Raw genomic sequence first — 19,875 nt, 5'->3', positions numbered from 1 at the left:
GCACTGTGCAGATTTAACAACTGTCAGTGTGGGTCCTCTGAGACGCTTACTGCATTTTGGCTTAAACTTTTTTCTTTTCTTCGACCATAATACAGATATCGAGATATTCCTATTTCTGTCCCGTTTCTTCGCTCTCCCTCTTTCCCGGTCCCCCGGTCCGGTTCGGCACTATTACATGTTAAGTATTGTAACAAAAATAAATAAATAAGCAGTTGATGGGCTTCAAGGGGAGCTTTACATTAATAAAGCTTCCATTGGCATAGCAAATGTGTTTGGCATAAACGGTATTCAGATTATAATTCTGCTGCTGTAATGCTGGACAGGACAAGGGGTTAAAAAAAAAATACAGATATTGAGTCCAGCTTAAACTGTGACACTGTTTCAACAAATGACTTCCTTTCTAAATGTAAAAATGACGCTCTTATGTTGTTTTTAATTTTTTTTTTTACCTGCTTTCAGTTCAGTCCTGGTAAGAAGAATAAAGCTTTAAACTTTGTCTGACCTGCATCAGATGACCTGATCTCAGACAGGGATGTCCAAACTCGGTCCCCAGGGCTGCTGTCCAGCAGGTTTTAGATGTTTCCCTGCTTCAACACACCTGATTCAGATAAAATCGATCTCTTGTTAAGTTCTGCGCAAGCCTGCTAATGGTGCATCGATTTGAATCAGATGTGTTGAAGCAGGGAAACATCAAAAACCTGCAGGACAGAGGCCCTCGAGGACTGGATTTGGACATCCCTGATCTAGGACATATATATCAAAGGCCCCAAAATGACCCGGAAGCATTCTCTCCAACAGTTTCTCAAAGATACTGAAAGGTATTGACTTTCTGAAGGCAAAGTTAAGATGTATCTTTATTAATCACCAATTGAGGAAATTCATACAACACACAACAGCACAGAGGAATGCAACAATATCTAAGAAAAACATTTCCATGAGCACTTCTACATGGAATAGTAAAAGAAGGAATCCAGGAAAAAGAAAAACTGATTTGTTTGTGCCTGGAGAGGCATCCGTTTCATTACTAATACTGAGTACAGAGCTGCTAGAGCTCACGTGCATCTATCACTAACCAATACATCTTTAAAAAGACATTTAAATCAAACTCACATGGACATGAACTAGAATGCACAGAGAGAGGGCAGACACACTACAGCTTACAGAGATTTGGATGCTGTTAAGTACTTATTTTATTTGAAACAGCTCCATCTAGTGGATCAGACTGATAAACACCTAAATCCAGAGCTTGACGTGCAATTGCTCCTCAATACATTGGGTAATTGGGTATATGAAGCTTGAAACACAAAGACTGATGAGGGATTAAAAGCACTGGCTTGTTCAGTGAGTGTTTTCCTGAACAGAAAGCTTCGGTATTCACAGCCATCGAGTGATGAGTGGCAGCTCACGTTACACTGGTTCAAACTTGTTGAGCGATGGCAGCCTTCAATATTTCGAGTGCAACAACACTGCTAAAGGAAACTTGCATGGATCCTCTGTGACGATACAGCGGTTCAAACCAGCAGCTCTTTGCTGTTTTTTTTTTTTTTTTTTACAGCATGTCATCTTGTGCAAAATTCATTTTTCAACAAACGCCAGTTAAAAACCTGAAGGTGTACAATGCACTGACAGAAAGTAGAGGAATGTGATTCACAACCTGCGTCAGACACCATCCTTGAGGCGAGGTTATTCCATGTGGTTCAGAGTAAGTAAACCTTGACTTACTAAAGATTATTGTAGCACACACACACATACTGCTTCCAAGGCCTATGTGGAACAATCTAAAGTTTAGTTTTAGATTTTCTTACTTTTGCACAATACACATTTTTTTATTACTACTTTTTCTTCATGTTATGTAATTAAGATGAAATTAAAAAATACTTTTATTTCTCCCAAAAGGAAATTATATACTTTTTTCTTTTAAAGCAATCATTACAAGCTTTCAATATAAACACTTATTGCTGCTGGCAGGAAGGACCTCCCATATCTCTCTTTTTTTATATTATATATATATTTTTTTTTGCATCAGAGCTGAAGAAGCCTTAAATCGATTTCACTGTGTTGTTTCAACACAATACTATGAAGTCAGTGTTGCTCTTTATATTAACCAACTTGTGCAGCAGTCTTCTTTTAACAATCAGCCTTCTAACAGTTTGCTCAGTTGAATCGTCATTAACGTCTAAAGTCGTGTTGACTGAACTAAAGTAGTTTTGTCTGGCAGTTGATTTGTTGATTAAGTGGGCATCATCCACATTTTAACATCATAACGATTGCTTATCTGAGGGCTTTATATATTGATCTTCAATTTGTAACTGAATCAACAACAATTAATACTATTGATTTTTGAGACTAAAGCTCAGCTTTAAAAGAAGGTTGCGCTTCCTGTCAGTGAGGGGCATCGATGCTCTGCTTGAAGTGTTCTCCGGTGTACAGGCCATGGTGCAGGGTATCCTTCTGGGCCGCAGCCCATGCCATCTGCAGGCTGGAGAAGCGAGCGGCCCAGTTGCCCTTGGGGTCAACTGTCACAACCCCACCGAGACCTCCCACTCTGGATTTCATGTAGGCCAGGCCCAGATCACTGGCAGCTTCTGCTGACTGACCTGAGTAGAAAAGAGAAAAGATACGATTACGCACATGCAGTCTTACATCAACCAGTCAGTCAGCTAGACCACCAGCTCTGTGCTTCTGAACTTCAACCAACACTTTATTTGATGTCCTGTGGGCTGAGGTCACAGGACCCAGTTAGTCTCCATCATTCCTTACGTGTCTTCAATACGCACAGCCATCCGTTAAATGCACAGGCTGGGAAAGATAAATGATGGAAAAAAAGAGATGCCCACAACTATCAGTGCTTTTCTGTTTACTAGTGTAACACACCTGAAATATTGGCTAAAGCCAAGTATGTGTTAATATGTTTTGGTGCACTAATATCTGTTTTAAACAAGAGTTTTAATAAGCATCTAATGTAATGTATTGTATTTCTAACATTGTAGACAACTTGTCATATGAACTTTTATTCTGTTGACGGAGTATTATAGCTTCCTATACGGCCTGCTGTTCGGTTGACAGGGTAACCAGGTTGTCATGGGAACGGGAAGAGAAGCGGGTGAGGAGATTGTGAACGGGAGAGACATCGGACGATACGGAGTTGGAAAAGAGTTTAATGAGTTATTTTTAAGTCAACATGTCAACTACAGACGTTTAGGAGAAAGAGCTGTTCGACACACTGTCTTTCTGTGTCCGTTTGGTTTCAGTTCATGAGTTATGTTTCGTTTGAGAAGTTTAGTTTACTTTCCATCGTTTGACAGTTGGATACTTTCTACCGTTGGACACGGACAGTTGGATAATGCTATCGAACGAACGGGCAACAACGGAGACTCTGCTAGCCTGTTAAGACCGGATCGCGGTGTTAAGACCAACGGAGGAGGCTACTTCGTGTCAGAGAACCGTTACCTTGGATGGTCATGGAGTCGGTACTCGGGTGACATCGGTGGATGTTGCGTTTGTGGATACGAGTGTGGATTACATTGTCGGCTCTCTGTGAGTAAGCGCTTCAGGTCCATAGACGGTATGAGCTCCATCGCGCGCCATCAGGGTACCCACAATAACTTTGCTTAACCCCGGCCGGGTATTTTTCTTTTTCTTGTTTGTGTATTGTTTGTGTAATGCAGTGTCCTGCATTTCTTGCCATTGTGTTTGGGCTTATCATTTTCAACTATAGGCTCAAATAAATGATTATCAGTTTAATATAACTTATGTAATGTTTCACTCTGTTTTATTTATGTGTGATTTATCAGCTAAAATATGAGCAGTGTGTGTTAAATGAATCTCTGAGGTGTAATTCAGAGTGGGGGCTCGAGAGCACAACCTTAGAACGCACAGCAGTCATCAGTAAACATTTCTACTGTTTACCCCAGGCCTCTGGTAAAGTGAGTAATCATCTCTAGACCGTAAATAGCTGAACGCCATACAATGCTGATGAGCAGGTTGGTTACACTAACGTGACCCTTTTTCTTTTATTGTGCCTCTTCCATCCTCAATGAGAATAGCCAGGTTAGTCATATTTTTGAGGATTATTTGCATTAATGAACAACTATAGTGCTCTAGGTCAATCCAAAAATGATAATAAACCTCAAACATGACTATTCAAGAAAGTAAAAGTAAGGTTTTGGCTTTGTTAGGAGAATATCTGTATGTGCACAATTATTTGGGCAACTATGCAGAATCATGTGCAGAATCAGAATCATTACACAACTAAATTAAAAACGCACATTTTCCCATCTCACTTTCATCTGTTTAAGCGAGAAACAAACAAACAACTGAAAATGTTCAAATAACAGTGATAAGCCTTTTGCATTCATGGAGTCTGTCATAGGGTGTTGACCTCCTTAGGCCACACCCTCCTTCATTACACAGATACACATCACCTGCTATGGTTCAATCCATTAAGCATTTAAGTTTATACAGCTTGGAGTTAGAAAATAGACATAAAAATTATGATCTTGGCTGTGTTCGAAACCGCATACTACATACTACATACTTGCAAACTGCATACTTCCATTCTGCATACGGCATACTCATCGATCAGGCAGTATGCAGAGCGTTTACCCACAATGCATTTTGCTTTTTGAACACAGCCATAGTCAACATACTCACTTGCCTAATAATTGTGCACACAGTGTAGTTTGCTTACTCAACCTAAACACATATTCTACAGATAAAGTTTAGCTTGCTTATTTTAGCCAACAAAGGCCACCTTGTTTTGATTCACCAACATTCATCACTAATGGCGCTTTTCCACCAGCTCGCTTCGGCTCGGCGCGCTATTGTGTGTTTCCACTAGCACGCCGTACCTGCAACCGGCACGATTTTTCGTACCACCTCAGCCCTGGTTCCAAGCGGGCCGAAGCGTTACTAAAACGTGACGTCAGCTGACTGCTTTCCACTGATTGGCCGATGAGTGTCGTCACTGGAAGTGTCATAACAAAAGCTAGCGTTAGCAACCGTTAGCTTACCTCCAAACGTCGTCTTTTTTAAGCTCGTAACAAAACTCTCCGGTACTTTTCAATACTGTTTTGTCTGGCAGCCAGGAGTCTTCTCTGGCTCTCTTCTCTTGCCTTCTGTGCGACAAAAAGCCACAGGGTGAGCAGCAACACGCGCAGCCGTGTTACGACGACCCCGCCCACGTCCAGGAGGCACGAAGTGTAATGGAAACACAACCAAACCGAGCCGTGTAGAGGTGGAAAAGCGCCATAACACTCAAATGACCTTTTCTTTATTTTTCAGTTATCAGTTATTAGTTAACTGGCACTAAACTATGAATCTATTCTTTGTGAAAACACCCCTCTGTTACCTTGCTCCATGTGAAACAAGATGAGTCTGGCCAGCGTAACCTTCATGATGGTTTCTCCGTGTCCCGTCGTCGACACGGCTCCCGTCAGATTGTCGGCATAACCTCCGCTCCCTGACACACAAAATAACACGTCACGTCTCGCCACACGTTTGGAGTTACGGTTGTGTCCATACGATGCACACAAGTGGAGCAACTGTCACTCTTCAACTTTGTTTAGCTTTCCTACAACGTCTGATAAAGTAGCCTCACTCTTCAGCTGCTCCACCAAGCTCACAAGCTCGTTGCCATCTGTGGTGGACTGTGATTTAGAACAGATCCCGTATGTGCAACGTAGCTGTAACAAACCGCACATCGTGTGCATTTATGGGATTTGTTTTTAACCACTGAACTTCCACAGAATATTTCAAGTGATGGAAGTTCTGTATCATTTCTTTGGGGAGATTGTCGTGTGGTTTTCTGTAGTGGGAATACTACGGTTACACAGGAAGTCTCAATCAATCCTCACAGAAAACAATAAAACGGGACGGGACACAAAGAGCACTACGGCAGCTGCTTGTGGCGATAACACTTCATGACGTGCGTCTGTGTCTTTGAGTGCATGCGTGTCTACGGGGCCGGGGGTCTTTGGGGTATTCCAGGGTCTCTATAAGTCAAAGCCTTGATGCACCAACAGAATCTGTGTACTATTGTTGTGATGAACCCGATGACTCTGTTTTATTTTTCACCTCTGATGTAATAATTTACAGCTGACAGATTCTCCTGTTACCTCTACACATGTCATGTTTGTGTGTCGTCATAGCAACTCAAAGACACGACGCTCACTTCCTTCCACAGTCATCATTGATGTCCAGCTGACTGAGAGGCTCGCAGCACTCTGGCCCAGAGGCCCGGGCAGTGTTAGAAACAACATGGATGCCGGTGACAGTTTGTTACACCTCCCTTCCTTTTGCCAAACTTTGACACCTTGTTTTTGAACTGTCAGAAAATTCAGCAAATACGTCTGAGCAACATAAAGTATATTCTTACACAGTCCTCGCAACAGCATTTGGTGAATAAAAGCAAACAGTTTCCCACTGTTTACTGTTCTCATACAACCTAAATCTGGCTGCTGAGTCATGGCAGTATAATCACTCATGTAACCATAGTGACAGATTTGACAGGCCTGACACACAGGCCAAAACCCCTCTGCTGCTGTTTACTTAACTGGAGTATAATCTAACTGCTGTCACATCGGTGGATACTTATTCTCTTAAATCATAACTTGGACTCTGGTATATTACTCTTCCAGCAGTAGGTTATTAGCATTAGTCAGCCAGTGCTGTTTAAATAATAAATGGGAATTGCTAAGTACTTGGTGTCAACAGGAAGTCTGTAACAAATAAAGAAATATGCTCACTTTTTACTGAATGAAAATTTTAAATGTAAAAATTGTGACTGTGTAATGTACAACAACAGGGAACAGTTCATTATTCATGAGCGCAGAGCTGAAAATTAACTTCCTGTACTTTGTTTACCAACTAAAGGAAGACAGAAACCTTGTACTGGGGCCAGTTGCACAAAAGATTAAGACATCCAGGATAAGTGACTGAGCTGAGCTAAATGAATCCAAAACACAAAGACCAAGCCAGGACGAGCAGACACGGATTCATCCAGCTAGGTGAAACCAATCCTGGATAAGTGCGCGCTCGCGGCTTCCTCAGATAGACCCCGCCACCGATCACAGATTCCCTGATTCACCATGGCGAGTAGAGCGGCTTACTTTTTACCCGTCGGAGGCAGAAATCCTCATGGAGGCATACGAGGAGGTAAAAGACATAATTAAAAAGAAAGGCAACACCGCCGCAGTGATAAAGCAAAGAGAAAAAGCGTGGCAAATATTGCTGACCGCCTGAATGCGTTAGTAGTGCACAATTACACACTCACCGCTCCGCTGAAACATCACAATTACAATCCATATAGGTCATTCACAATTACTGTGAATTACAACACTATAACACTACTCTGATTATGAATCAGTTGAATTTTTTATTGAAATGGACTGCAGGTACGAGCTAAATTATGTCAATGTAACTCCATCAGACTGTATAACTCTTTGGTAAATAGCTAATAATAATTTTAATTTATATTGCGCCTTTCAAAGGACCCAAGGCCGCTTGCTCACTGACTTCATTGAATTTCTTTTTAGGATAAATAAAGTTTCTCTTTTCTTATGTTTGCTCTACGTGTGTGTGTGTGTGTGTGTGTGCGTGTGTGTGTGTGTGTGTGTGTGTCTGTGTGTGTGTCTGTGATGTGTGGTGTGATGTAGATTAAACATGACCGGGTCAAAACGGACATGGCAACAAGTCAAAATAAAACACAAGAACATTCTGCAGAATGGTAAGGGGCCTGACTAATACTTAACAATGCACGAGCGTATATTGTACCCAGAAGGTGCAGCTCACACATTGTCTGCACTGTTTTAGCAGTGAAAAAGAAAACCCACAGACAAGGCAAGGGTGGTGGGTCACCAAAAGCTGTGGTGGTGAGCGGTCGGCTGGGGAGGGACCAATATATGTTAAATTAGTTTAGTTAATATGCATGCTTTAAATTTAAGTTAAATATGTCCTGCAGTGGCAAAGGAATTTGTGTTTTTTATTCCATTATTTAATCTAAATTAATGTGGCCTCTTATGATGTTTGTGCTGTATACTGTGTGTAAGCTTACAGGGAGTCTGTTAATTTGATGTGTATGGATTTGTCCTGCATTTATTTCAGTGTGCAGACATGCGGGGTGTATTATATACAGACCTTTGAATGTGTATTTATCCTTGTGTTGTATAATATGCTTTGATTCTGTGCTTTCTATCTTGTAGAGTCTCTGTGTGACTTCAGGAGCTGATGGTTTACCTGTTTTGATTTATCCTTATTCAACAAAAGAACATAATGTTACACTTTGATGGGTATTTATATTTATATGGGATGTGTATTTTTTACACGACGGAGTATTAGGGCCACACTGAGGTAGAAAAAAAAGTCATAAATTTATGAGACTGGTTCTTTCTGCAGAAAATATGCATTTTCTTTTATATTCTTTTTAAAGTCCTGATACTTATGACAATGTGATGCTGATGTACCAAAAGATTAAGTATCTCCTTGTTTGTGAAACCTACACTAAAGTACAATTCCACAAAATGCTCCATTTTAAGAACTCTCCTCCTCTTACTTTATTCTCTTAAATGTTAACTTGAGTGAACTTTATTCTTGAAGTCTGTGAATTTGTTTGTGGCCCTAATATTCCGTCATTTTATATATAGTCTATGGGAAACTGTAAATGATCTAATGATTGCAACATCGTTTAAAATCATCATTTATCCAAAATGATCACAAACGTTTAAATAATGACAGTGGGTCCAGTTATATGTGATAACAATGTGTAGTGGGCAGTGGAGTAACTATTGGAACTTAGCCTGGTCTGGAGCAGGCTAGCTCCACAGAATAAATCTCCATGGCAACTTATACTTTTGTGCAACCGGATCGCAGATAAGTCGAGCCAGGATAACCAAGATATCCCGGCTTAATCCCTTATCCTAGTTTTGTGCAACGGGCCCCCTGGTCAAAGTGCACTCTAGGCTGGTGAGGACAGGGGACAATCACTTAAAAAAACAAAGAAAACAAACTTTTTTTTGCCTATTGAGCAGAAGGAGTTACCTTTGTAAAAGTCTGTCATTGCGACCTTCTGTGTGAGGACTGACCTATGCAGGGGGTGTCACCCACCCGACCCTCCATCTTGTTCAACATTCCACCGGTGGAGGTTGCACACGCTATGTTGCCCTCACTATCGACTGCCACTGCGCCGACCGTGCCCATCTTCCCCCTACACGAGAAAACAGAACAGCTGAGTGATGCCTGAAATGCCGAGTGTTAGTCTGAAAAACAGTAAATATAAACACATATAATATAAAATGAAACACAAGGAAGACTCTACAAAGGGAGTTTGTCCTTAACCTCTTCTCATTCTTGTGTAATGTGCCTAAAAACAAACTGAAACGTTCAAGAGATTCTGCCATTTCAAACTTGGGGAATGGGGATTTTGTCACATGACGCTGTGGATATAATATCAGGATTTTATTAGAGCGGGGCAAAAAATCCTGAAAGGCTTTAAGTGAGATCGTGAGAGCACACGTAGTACCAATGGGCAGATTTTCATCCCAGTTTCTGTAGGATTCCGCACGTCTCCAGTTAGTCCAAAATGCTCGCCTCCTAACTGGAACACGTAAGAGGGAGCACATTACTCCCGTTTTAGCCTCCCTACACTGGCTGCCTGTGCAGTTTAGAGTCCTTTTTAAGATTCTTTTATCTGTTTTTAAATCTTTAAATGGGCTAAACAGAAGCTCAGAGGAGATAGAGCCTTTTCCGCTGCCGGTCCTAAACTATGGAACAACCTCCCATCGTACATTAGCCCCTTCACTGTCCATTTTTAAAACCCATTTTTATTCCCTGGCTTTTAACCCAGCATGAGACTCTGTTTCTGCTGCTTTATTGTTCTTATCGTTTTAATATTTTTATTGTTTATTATTGTGTTTACATTGTTCTTATGTTTTATGTATTAGAATTCGTGTTGTTTTTCATGTTCAGCACTTTGTTTCAGCCACGGCTTTTTAAATAAAGTTGAGTTGAGTTGAGGATTTAGCTGTCTGGCAAAAGAAATAAAATAACAATAAATGAGGGCAGGTTTATCGGAAAAGTAATCTGTATTAATATAACCTTACACCTTTAGGTTTTTTACAGAAAGTTGTGGAAAGATGGAATTTTAGAGCATATATAGACCACAGAGGCCCATTTCAGTCTAATTGAGCATACAGATGCAGAGTGATGAGATCCCAAACTGCATTATTAGGCTACATTCACACTGAGATACGATTTCTTTGCGCGGCTGTTCACATCATAGTTTAAATTGCAACGGCCATCAGACCCTGACGAGATCCATCAAGGGTGTCTGTCCTGCTTGTTTTCTCCATTGTTTGCATTTGATCTTGCTGTGTCCCGCCTCTTCCGGCACAGAGTTGTGACGTCTGTCTCACTTCAGTAAAAGTCAGATGAAAGTTTTGCTTAAACATTGAATCTGGAACAAGTAAAGCTTCGTACTATAAACACATGTGAAATCAAATGCCAAATAAAAGACAGATCTGTGGCATTCATTTCTTAAATAAAATTTTAATCATAATAATAATTTTTTTGTGAACAGATATTCTGCCTCCCACCTGTCTACAAAGCTCCTGTTTTCCACCTTTCGTTTGGCCATTTTTTGGAGGGCTGGCCCGATGCGGCTGCTAGCATAAGGTCGCTAATGAATGCCAACAGAGGAAAGAGGGCCTGTGGGTACTGACTGACACGCCAACGCACCAGCAGGGTATTCTGGGATTTGTAGTATTAGCGGTGCATGCGCTGTCTACCAGTGGGCCAAACCGTGAGTTTGACATCTACGGTTTAGACTGAGGTCGCTTTAGAAAACATTAGATATGTATCCGGTTTAGGAACAAATATGAAAGTGGTTTGGGTCTGATTTGAAAAAAAAACTCTAATTTGTGCTGTTGAGACTGTCATAAAAAAAAACAAAAAAAAACAGATATGGGTCACAAACGGGCGAAAAACGGGCCACTTTTGCCTGCAGTGTGAACGTAGCCTTAGTCTGGTTTTCAGAAGCTAAATTTTTTACGAATTCAATTGGACCAACATGTTCACGTGGTTAGAATTAAAAAAAGGTGAAAATCCGTTCAAGTGCAATTACCTTTTTTCAAGATCTGAGCATACCACAAGGACTAATATCAACACACTCCTCTCTAACAAAGCACAGTTAATTGAAGAAAATACTACTATACACCTAAAACAGAGTGTTCTGTCTCACATTTGGGACTCCACAGGGTTAGCATCGGGTGCCAGGTTCTTTTTCCAGCGCATTTGAGAGTACTCAGTGATGAGGGACTCCTGGGGAACCTCGGGGACCCCCATGGACCGAGCGAACTTACTGGCACCGTCCGCTGTCAGACATGCATGACTGGTCTAAAAGAATGGAAGGTTACATGTGTAAGAACAAGCTGGGACCCAATAGGATTCCTGTATTAGTTAGTAAAAAAAGGAATTGAAAACAGTAAACCTGCTGGGTGGATCTATCTAATCTGTTAACGGTACCACGTACAACTCAGAATACAACAGAGACCGGTGTAAACTCCACAAAGCTAGCCTTACTTAATATTAGATCTCTGTCCAATAAGTCACTGTTAGTTAATGACTTCATAATTTCACACAATTTAGATTTTCTTTTTCTGACAGAAACATGGTTAACAGAGAGCACAAGTGCTACTGTTCTTAATGAAGTAGCCCCCCCCAAACTTTAGTTTTATGGATAAATGCCGAAATGGTAAGAAAGTGGGGGGGGTGCCTTATTTAAAGATACATTCCAGTGTAAAGAGATCTCATTTTGTGAATTCACTTCTTTTGAATATCTGAGTTTTATTTTAAAGGGTGTTCCTAAAATCCTGTTCTTAATCATTTACAGATCTCCAGGATACTGTGCAAGTTTTATTGATGATTTTTCTGAATTATTGTCTGTTATTTCGACTGATTTTAACCATTTTATCTTGACCGGGGATTTTAACATTCACATTGATAATATGACGGATGGTAATGCCAAAGAATTTTCTTCTGTGCTGGACATGTTTGGTTTGTGGCAGCATGTAACAGAACCAACCCACCTTCGAGGTCACATTCTGGACCTGCTCATTTCTAAAGGTGTTGATATTTCTTCTGTTGTTGTTACTGATTTGGCCTTGTCTGACCATTTTTGTATTTTATTTGATTTATTTATCACTCAGAATGTTCAAACAACCAGCTTCTCAGTTAAGAAGAGGAACATCAATGAGAAAAAGAATGCTCAGTTTAGGGAGGCCATAGTTATGTTACCAACAATCAGCGCAGAGTCTGTTGAAGGAATGCTGGATCATTTTAACTTAAACATTTTGAATGTAATGGAAGCTGTTGCACCGATAAGAATCAAGAGCACCTTGATCAAACAGAAAACCCCATGGAGAAACACCACTACGGTCAAAAACCTGAAAAGAGAATGCAGGAAAGCTGAACGTAAGTGGAGGAAAGCAAAGCTTCAGATTCACTATGAGCTATATAAAGAAAGCCTGCGTAGTTATAACAATGAGCTGTGCAAGGCCAGACAGCTGCATTTATCTGATATGATTAATAAGAATGTCAACAACTCTCCAACTCTGTTTGCTATGGTGGACAAAACTCACAAATCCTCCTAAACAGTCAAACCCAGACCTCCTCTCCACTGAGAAATGCAACGAATTTGCCCACTTTTTTAGCCAAAAAATCAAAACAATTAGACAAAACATTCACGCCACACAGACAAACAAGAAAACTAATCTGTGTCTAAAACCTAGAAATAACTCTGACGTTATGGCACAATTTAATATTGTTGATTTAAAAATCCTAGAGGAAACAGTTCGGCATCTAAATCAACAACTTGTTCTCTGGACATAATACCATCCGACTTTTTAAAAACTGTTTTTACCTCAGTAGAAAGTGATCTCCTACGAATAGTTAACAGCTCACTGGCATCAGGCATTTTTCCCAAGTCACTAAAGACAGCTGCCATTAAAGGACAAGACCGTTTTTTTTACATTGGGCCCTTGATTTCACATTATAACATGATGTTCTACTCACCCCTGCTTGTTGTTGGTAATTTGGGTGTTACTGACGTCATCATCGTGCTACTACCACAGACAGCCCACAGACCCACTTTACGACAAAAATTCAAAATTACAGTAACCCGGATTTTTTTAAGTAAGCAACGCACCTCCACGTTATCAGTGCTAGTGTACAGTAATTAATAAATTATAAACAGCATAGTTTGTGCCTGTCTAACGTTGCCCATAGGAAACCGTTTCATGGCCGAATATCTCAAGAGAGCAGCCAGACGCCTCTCGAATATCTTCGGAACAGCTCCAAATGACCAACAACAAGCAGGGGTGAGTAGAACATCATGTTATAATGTGAAATCAAGGGCCCAATGTCAAAAAAACGGTCTTGTCCTTTAAGCCACTCCTAAAGAAGAGAACTCTAGACACCTCTATGATGAACAACTACAGATCTGTCTCTAATCTCTCTTTTATATCTAAGATTATTGAGAAAGTTGTATTTAACCAGCTCAACGTCATCACAGCACTGAAACAGCTCTGGTCAAAGTGTTAAACGACATTAGGTTGAATACTGATTCTGGTAATGTTTCAGTCCTGGTTCTGTTGGACCTCAGCGCTGCGTTTGATACTGTAGATCACAGAATCCTGTTGCACAGGCTGGAAAACTGGGCTGGACTTTCTGGAGCGGTCCTTAACTGGTTCAGGTCCTACTTAGAAGGCCGGAGTTATTTTGTTACTATTGGCAGCTATGAATCTGAGCGAGTGGCCATGACTTGTGGAGTCCCCCAGGGGTCAATTCTTGGACCTCTTCTGTTTAACTTTGGGTCAGATATTGCAGAATTTTAACATCAATTATCACAGTTATGCAGACGATACACAACTTTATGTGTCTCTGCCACCTGACGACTGCAGCCCAGCAGACGTACTGTGTCAGTGTCTGGAGGAAGTAAACACCTGGATGAGAGAGAATTTTCTACAATTAAATGAAGACAAAACTGAGATCATTCTGTTTGGTAGCAAAGAGAAGAGGGTCAGCGTTGGTAAATATCTTGAGACTCGGGACCTTACAATCACTGACCAAGTTGGTAACCTCGGAGTGTTGATAGACTCAGATCTGACTTTCAGCAGCCACCTCAAAGCTGTCACCAAGGCAGCTTTTTACCACCTCAGAAACATCAACAGAATTAAAGGTTTCCTCTCTCAAACAGACCAGGAGAAACTCATCCATGCATTCATCTCCAGCAGACTCCATCACTGTAATGCTCTTTTAACTGGACTTCCCAAAAAGAGCACTAAACATCTGCAGCTCATCCAGAACGCTGCTGCTAGAGTTTTAACCCGGACTAAGAGATCTGAACTCATCACAGCAGCTTTAAAATCTTTACTCTGGCTTCCAGTCAGTCACAGAATAGATTTTAAAAGCCTGCTGATGGTTTACATCTGTGATATGTTCAGAGAATATAAAGCCAGCAGAGCTCTTAGATCCAAGGACTCAGGTCAGCTGGTCCAGTCCAGAGTCCAGACTAAACATGGAGAAGCAGCATTTAGCTGTTATGCTGCAAACAAGTGGAACAAACTGCCAGTGGAGATTAAACTTTCACCAAATGGAGACATTTTTAAATCCAGCTTAAAGACATTTCTGTTCTCATGTGTCTATGCATGATATCTGCTCGATATCTTTTAACTTATCTCGACTGTTGCTTGTTTTTAAATTCATTTAAATGATTTTATTTGTTTCTCTTTATATTCTTTTATGTATTTTAATGCTTCTTCCACTCCCTGCTGCAATGCTTTTATTTTATGTAAAGCCCTTTGAATTGTTTGTACATGAAATGTGCTATATAAATAAATTTGATTTGATTTGATTTGATAAAACAGGTCTGTGGACGATTACAGAGCAGACTCACTCTTAGAATAAACAGCGAGCTTTGAGGTTACCGTTGAAACTACACTTCAGTCAATTGACGCTTCCTGCTTTGTGTACATTATGTCTTATTTTGTTTGGTTAGTCACATAAAATTCAGTATCTTTGCGCTTCAAAGTTGCATTAAACTGTGCTCTGCCTTAATATACTTAAATAGAAATGCATGCATTTTGAGGGGAGCATTGTGATGTGAATTTGTGCACAGTTGTAGAAACAGATCATTGCGCCATCATCGAGCCTATGAACCTTCTCCATGACGAGTCTTGCCAGCTGAATGGGATTAGCTATATTACGGACGGCAGACACTGCACCGCTTGCCAGTGTTTTCCCATCCATCACAATGGCATCCATCTCCACCTCCCCACTGATGTTCAGCACCGAGCCACAACCTGGAATGAGACATTTTAGGAAACTATTTGTTTGATTTGTACATTATTTGTAGATTAAACTTTCACCAAATGTAGACATTTTTAAATCCAGGTTAAAAAAAATTGCTTTTCTCACGTGTCTATGCATGAAATCTGCACGATATCTTTGAATTTATCTGGACTGTTGCTTGTTTTTAAATCCATTTATATTATTTTATTTGTTTCGCTTTATATTCTTTCATGTATTTTTAATGCTTCTTACTGCAATGCTTTTATTTTATGTGAAGCACTTTGAATTGTTTTGTACATGAAATGTGCTATATAAATAAATTTGTTTGATTCTTGTCTCAGAGAAGCAAGAATCTGTGATGACTATTTTCATAGCTGAAAAAAACTCGACAACATATGCCGACTTCCATGGCAGTGTGTTGTTTTTTTTTTCTCATACATACATTTCTTTTAAACACAAGAGATACAACTAAAATAACTGATGCTCACAAGCTTAAGCAATGACGTCACACTCTACCGTTCCTTTAAATACCTTTTATGTATGTTGTACATACGACAACCAATGCTGTGAGGGTAGAAGGAAAAGTGAGATCCAAACACTGGAATGAGTTTGCTCTGTCAAACTTTGAATAAAAGTTCAATTCAAACGATCAAGTTCAAAATTCGATCTGAGGGAAACAGTCAGTGACCGCACCTTTGCCTATATGTGACTGTTTAAAGGAGTCTGCTCAAAAATGTGGCACAGTAGTTACAAATAGGGCTGGGTAAAAAAATCGATTAAATCGATTTTGGATCGATTTCATTTAAAATTTGCATAATCGATTTGTAGGGCATGAGATCGATTTTTTTTATTATTTTTTTTTTTTTCATGAATGATTTTTTTCATGAAGTTACTGGTTCCAATCCACACGGCTACGGTAAGAACCATGTGTTCCCCAGTCCAAGCAGTCATCAACCCACTAATTCTGGGCACCTGTAATTATACCTAGAACTAAGTTAGCTACCATAAAAGAAGTGCTCCCCCAAGTGGCTAAATCTAAAACTACACTAAAACCTACCTATAGGTGAGACTAAAATGGCTCCTACAAATGTATTTAATTAAGTAGGCTGTCACGTTGAATATAGTGTAAAATCTTGCTAATACTTCTTTCCACTGGGTGGCTTCAGGTGTTACTAATATAATGTAACAATCTGTTAACACTGTCAAGCCACAGCCCTTTGAAATATTGATGTCAAAATGCAACATTTTGAGGTTAAATCCTGGCGCCAAGAGAAGCAGATGGAACCGATTCGGATCGAATCGAATCGTGATTAATCGATTTAAAGCCCTAAGAATCGAAATCGAATCGATCCAGGAACTTGGCGGTGATACCCAGCCCTAGTTACAAAGCACTTATTTGACAAAAAAAAAGCCAAATCTAGAGAGTAAATACACAGAGAACTCAATTTACAGCAAGCATTGCAGTTATACAGATATGTACACACACATTTCCTATGTACAAGCTGATAATGCTGATGACAGTAAATTAGTTATTTTCTGGGATCATTAGTATTGCCTTAATCTAATATCTCCTTTTAAAATACCTGCATTGAAGGAAGGGTTGTTCTCCAACTGGATCACAGCCTCAACAACAGCGTCCATACTGCTGCCCCCTCCCCGGAGGACGAGGTACCCTGACCGCGCTGCCGAGCAGACCCCCGACGTGGACTTCTCTGACCGCTCCTTTGGGATATGGCCAGCTCCTCCATGGACCACCACTACCGGAAACATGTCGATCACCTGAGGAATAAGCTTCATTAGCCAGACTCAAATACTGTCTAATAAGCCTTTTGGGGCAGAAAGAGGTTTAATTTCTTTCAAAAGCAATTTGCTTGTGCATGCGAGGTTACAGGTCATATAAGCGGGACTTGAACAGGCTAAATATAGAAAACAAATAAAAATGTCAGACAGTCCATATCCACTTCCTGTGTAGCACCGAGCTGCGACAGCTCAGATTAAAGAATTTAAACGCTGAGCTTTTTTTTACTTTGATAAATTTAAAAAAATTCAAACTATTGCTGTAAGTTGTATGAAAAACTAAATTAAATGATTGTTGCTTGTTTTTTAATTCATTTAAATTATTTTATTTGTTTCTCTTTATATTCTTTTATGTATTTTTAATGCTTCTTACACTCCCTGCTGCAATGCTTTTATTTTATGTAAAGCACTTTGAATTGTTTTTACATGAAATGTGCTATATAAATAAATTTGATTTGATTTGAAATCAAAAAATATTTTTGGGCATGCATGTGGGGGCTTAAATTAAAAGCAGACACCACAAACTAACGCTGCACCTCTCTGCCCATGAAAATAAATTCAGTACCCTGAGTTTCAGAAGTAAACACAAAACAAATAGATATGTGGAGGCAAATTTGAAAGAAAAAAAACTTTAAAAAGTGCACGTGACTTTACTGTTCAACTGGAACTCTCTCGTGCGCCGCCGCGTGAGAAAATGAAAACAGTCCGAGCTTGCTTGATTACAAATAAGCAGTTTGGCTGAGGGTGTATTTAGCGCACTCAACATTATCTACATCACACAACAACCTAACGCTGGGCTGACCTGTAAACAGCGTTTTTTATTTTTCTTATAGCGGAGATGGTACGACGCTGAAGTTGGCCTCCGATTCTTGAATTAAAGGCATGGGCATAAAGGGCCATTTCACTGCGTTTTTTTGCATTCTGATCGCCCTAAACTAGGTCCTGTATGGAAACTACATTACTTAGACTGCTCAAATCTGGATAGAATTATTCTAAAGAGGCTATACATCAAAATTTGAGCAGTCTAAGTAATGTAGTTTCCATACAGAACCTAGTTTGGGGTGATCAGAATGCAAAAAAAAAAAGCAATAAAATGGTCCTGTTCTGCATTTTCATAAATCAAAAAAAGGTTTCACAAATCCCAAACAAGGCTTTAATGAATATACAGCCTCTTTAGAATAATTCTATCCAGATTTGAGCAGTGAAACTATTGTAGTTTCCATACTGGACCTAGTTTAGGGCGATCAAAATTTAAAAAATGCCGTGAAATGGCCCGTTATTCCCATCCCTTTAATGCACGAATCGGATGCCAACTTCAGCGTCGTGGAGTACGTTAGAAATGGTTCCACAATGAAAGGCAAAACAAATAAAACTACGTTTGTATATAAACCCATATAGGCCTACGGCTTTTTTCCGCTTTCATGGAAGATCTAAACCCCTGGGGAATCGGACTGGTTCATTCAATTATTTTTCTAAGGAGAAATGAACGATATCAACTATAATATTAGCTCTTCGACTATCACAGTTATCGATGGCATAACTATTAGAAGATGAGACAATTAAACTAGCTAGTTATAGCAAGAATGTAGTCAGAAAATAAGATAAAAACAGCCGAGGTCTTGCTCACCTACCAAAATATCACTCGAGGACTTGTGAAGTTAACATTTTAGCAACAGCACATCCAAGCTGTAACAATGATACTTTCAAAATAAAGTTCCACAGTGAACCCAAGACTGCACGCTGCTATTTTGATGAGCTGAATGTCAATATTATTACTATCTTAAATAAAGTATATTTAAAAAGCAGCAATTAGTTCATGTTTTTCAGTAGCTGTGGCTAATTTATGTAGCTTTAGATTTGATATGTCATAATTAGTAGTTCCATCCATCCATTTTCTATACCCGTACAGTGGTGTGGTGTGGCAGTTAGTCCACGACAAGTTATTCAATTGTTTGTGATGAGAAGATTTGTGATCTTGTTTATTTGTTGTACGTGAATGATGTCCTGTGATGTCCTTCCTCCAATAGATGACTTTTATTTTGAAGTCAAATGTGGCTAATTTCCCTTCAAGTTTCGGTTTACTTCACGCAATACATTCCCATGTAATATAACGACCTGAAACATGGTCCAAAGGTTAACATTATGTAAGCATTCAGTAATGAGAAACCTGTCAGCAACTGTTGTGAGGAAGGTCTTTCTTCAGAAGTGGGCGTTTGTCAATCAAAGTGGGAGTTGTTTTTTGATTTTTTTTTATCTGTTGGTGTCTTTAAAGGGACACTATGTAATTTCTTCCCCCATCTAGTGGTGCAATTTTATTTTGCAAAGTTGAATGAATTTGCTCTCTAGCGCCTCACGTTTTCAAACATAGACTATAATATGTCTATGTTTTCAAATATGCGCTGCAACTTCTTGAACTACGGCAGGCGGAATGTGTCAAGATTCAAGAAGCTTCAGACTCAAGGTCCATACAAACAAAAAGAAATCAAGACACACAGTACAAAGGATTATATAACACACATACAACAACACTATGAATACAGATGACAGATAACATGTCAGATAACATAACATCTCCTTTGGTGTGCAAGCAATGCAATTAGTCATATTCCAGGAGTTACCGGAAGTGACGTCGACGAAGCCTTAGCATTAGCCTGTGTTAGCAATAGGAGCATTAGCAGCGGTAAATAAACTCCCGGTAAACTTACAAACTTTCTAATGCCTCGTTTTGTGAGTTAA

General features: G+C 39.8%; 1 protein-coding gene across 3 annotated transcripts; it reads right to left on the bottom strand.

The window, feature by feature from the left end:
- Nucleotides 1–826: 826 nt before the first annotated feature.
- On the bottom strand, nt 827–18,795 carry asrgl1 (asparaginase and isoaspartyl peptidase 1). 3 transcript variants are annotated; one of them, XM_075474606.1, is made up of 7 exons: nt 18,767–18,795; nt 16,926–17,121; nt 15,211–15,353; nt 11,234–11,388; nt 9,081–9,202; nt 5,351–5,461; nt 827–2,597 (listed from the first exon to the last, which is right to left on the bottom strand). In XM_075474606.1, exons 2-7 carry the CDS (start codon nt 17,110–17,112, stop codon nt 2,383–2,385), a joined length of 933 nt encoding a protein of 310 aa, XP_075330721.1. In that variant the 5' UTR covers nt 17,113–17,121; nt 18,767–18,795; the 3' UTR covers nt 827–2,382. The 3 variants fall into 3 exon arrangements, with proteins under 3 accessions (XP_075330721.1, XP_075330715.1, XP_075330724.1); XM_075474600.1 differs by having other exon boundaries at nt 18,771–18,795; XM_075474609.1 differs by lacking the exon at nt 5,351–5,461 and having other exon boundaries at nt 18,771–18,795.
- Between the last annotated feature and the right edge of the window lie 1,080 nt (nt 18,796–19,875).

This window comes from Odontesthes bonariensis, chromosome 2 (assembly GCF_027942865.1).
Source record: "Odontesthes bonariensis isolate fOdoBon6 chromosome 2, fOdoBon6.hap1, whole genome shotgun sequence".
Lineage (NCBI taxonomy): Eukaryota > Metazoa > Chordata > Actinopteri > Atheriniformes > Atherinopsidae > Odontesthes > Odontesthes bonariensis.
This window is presented reverse-complemented; position numbering and strand designations above follow the sequence as displayed.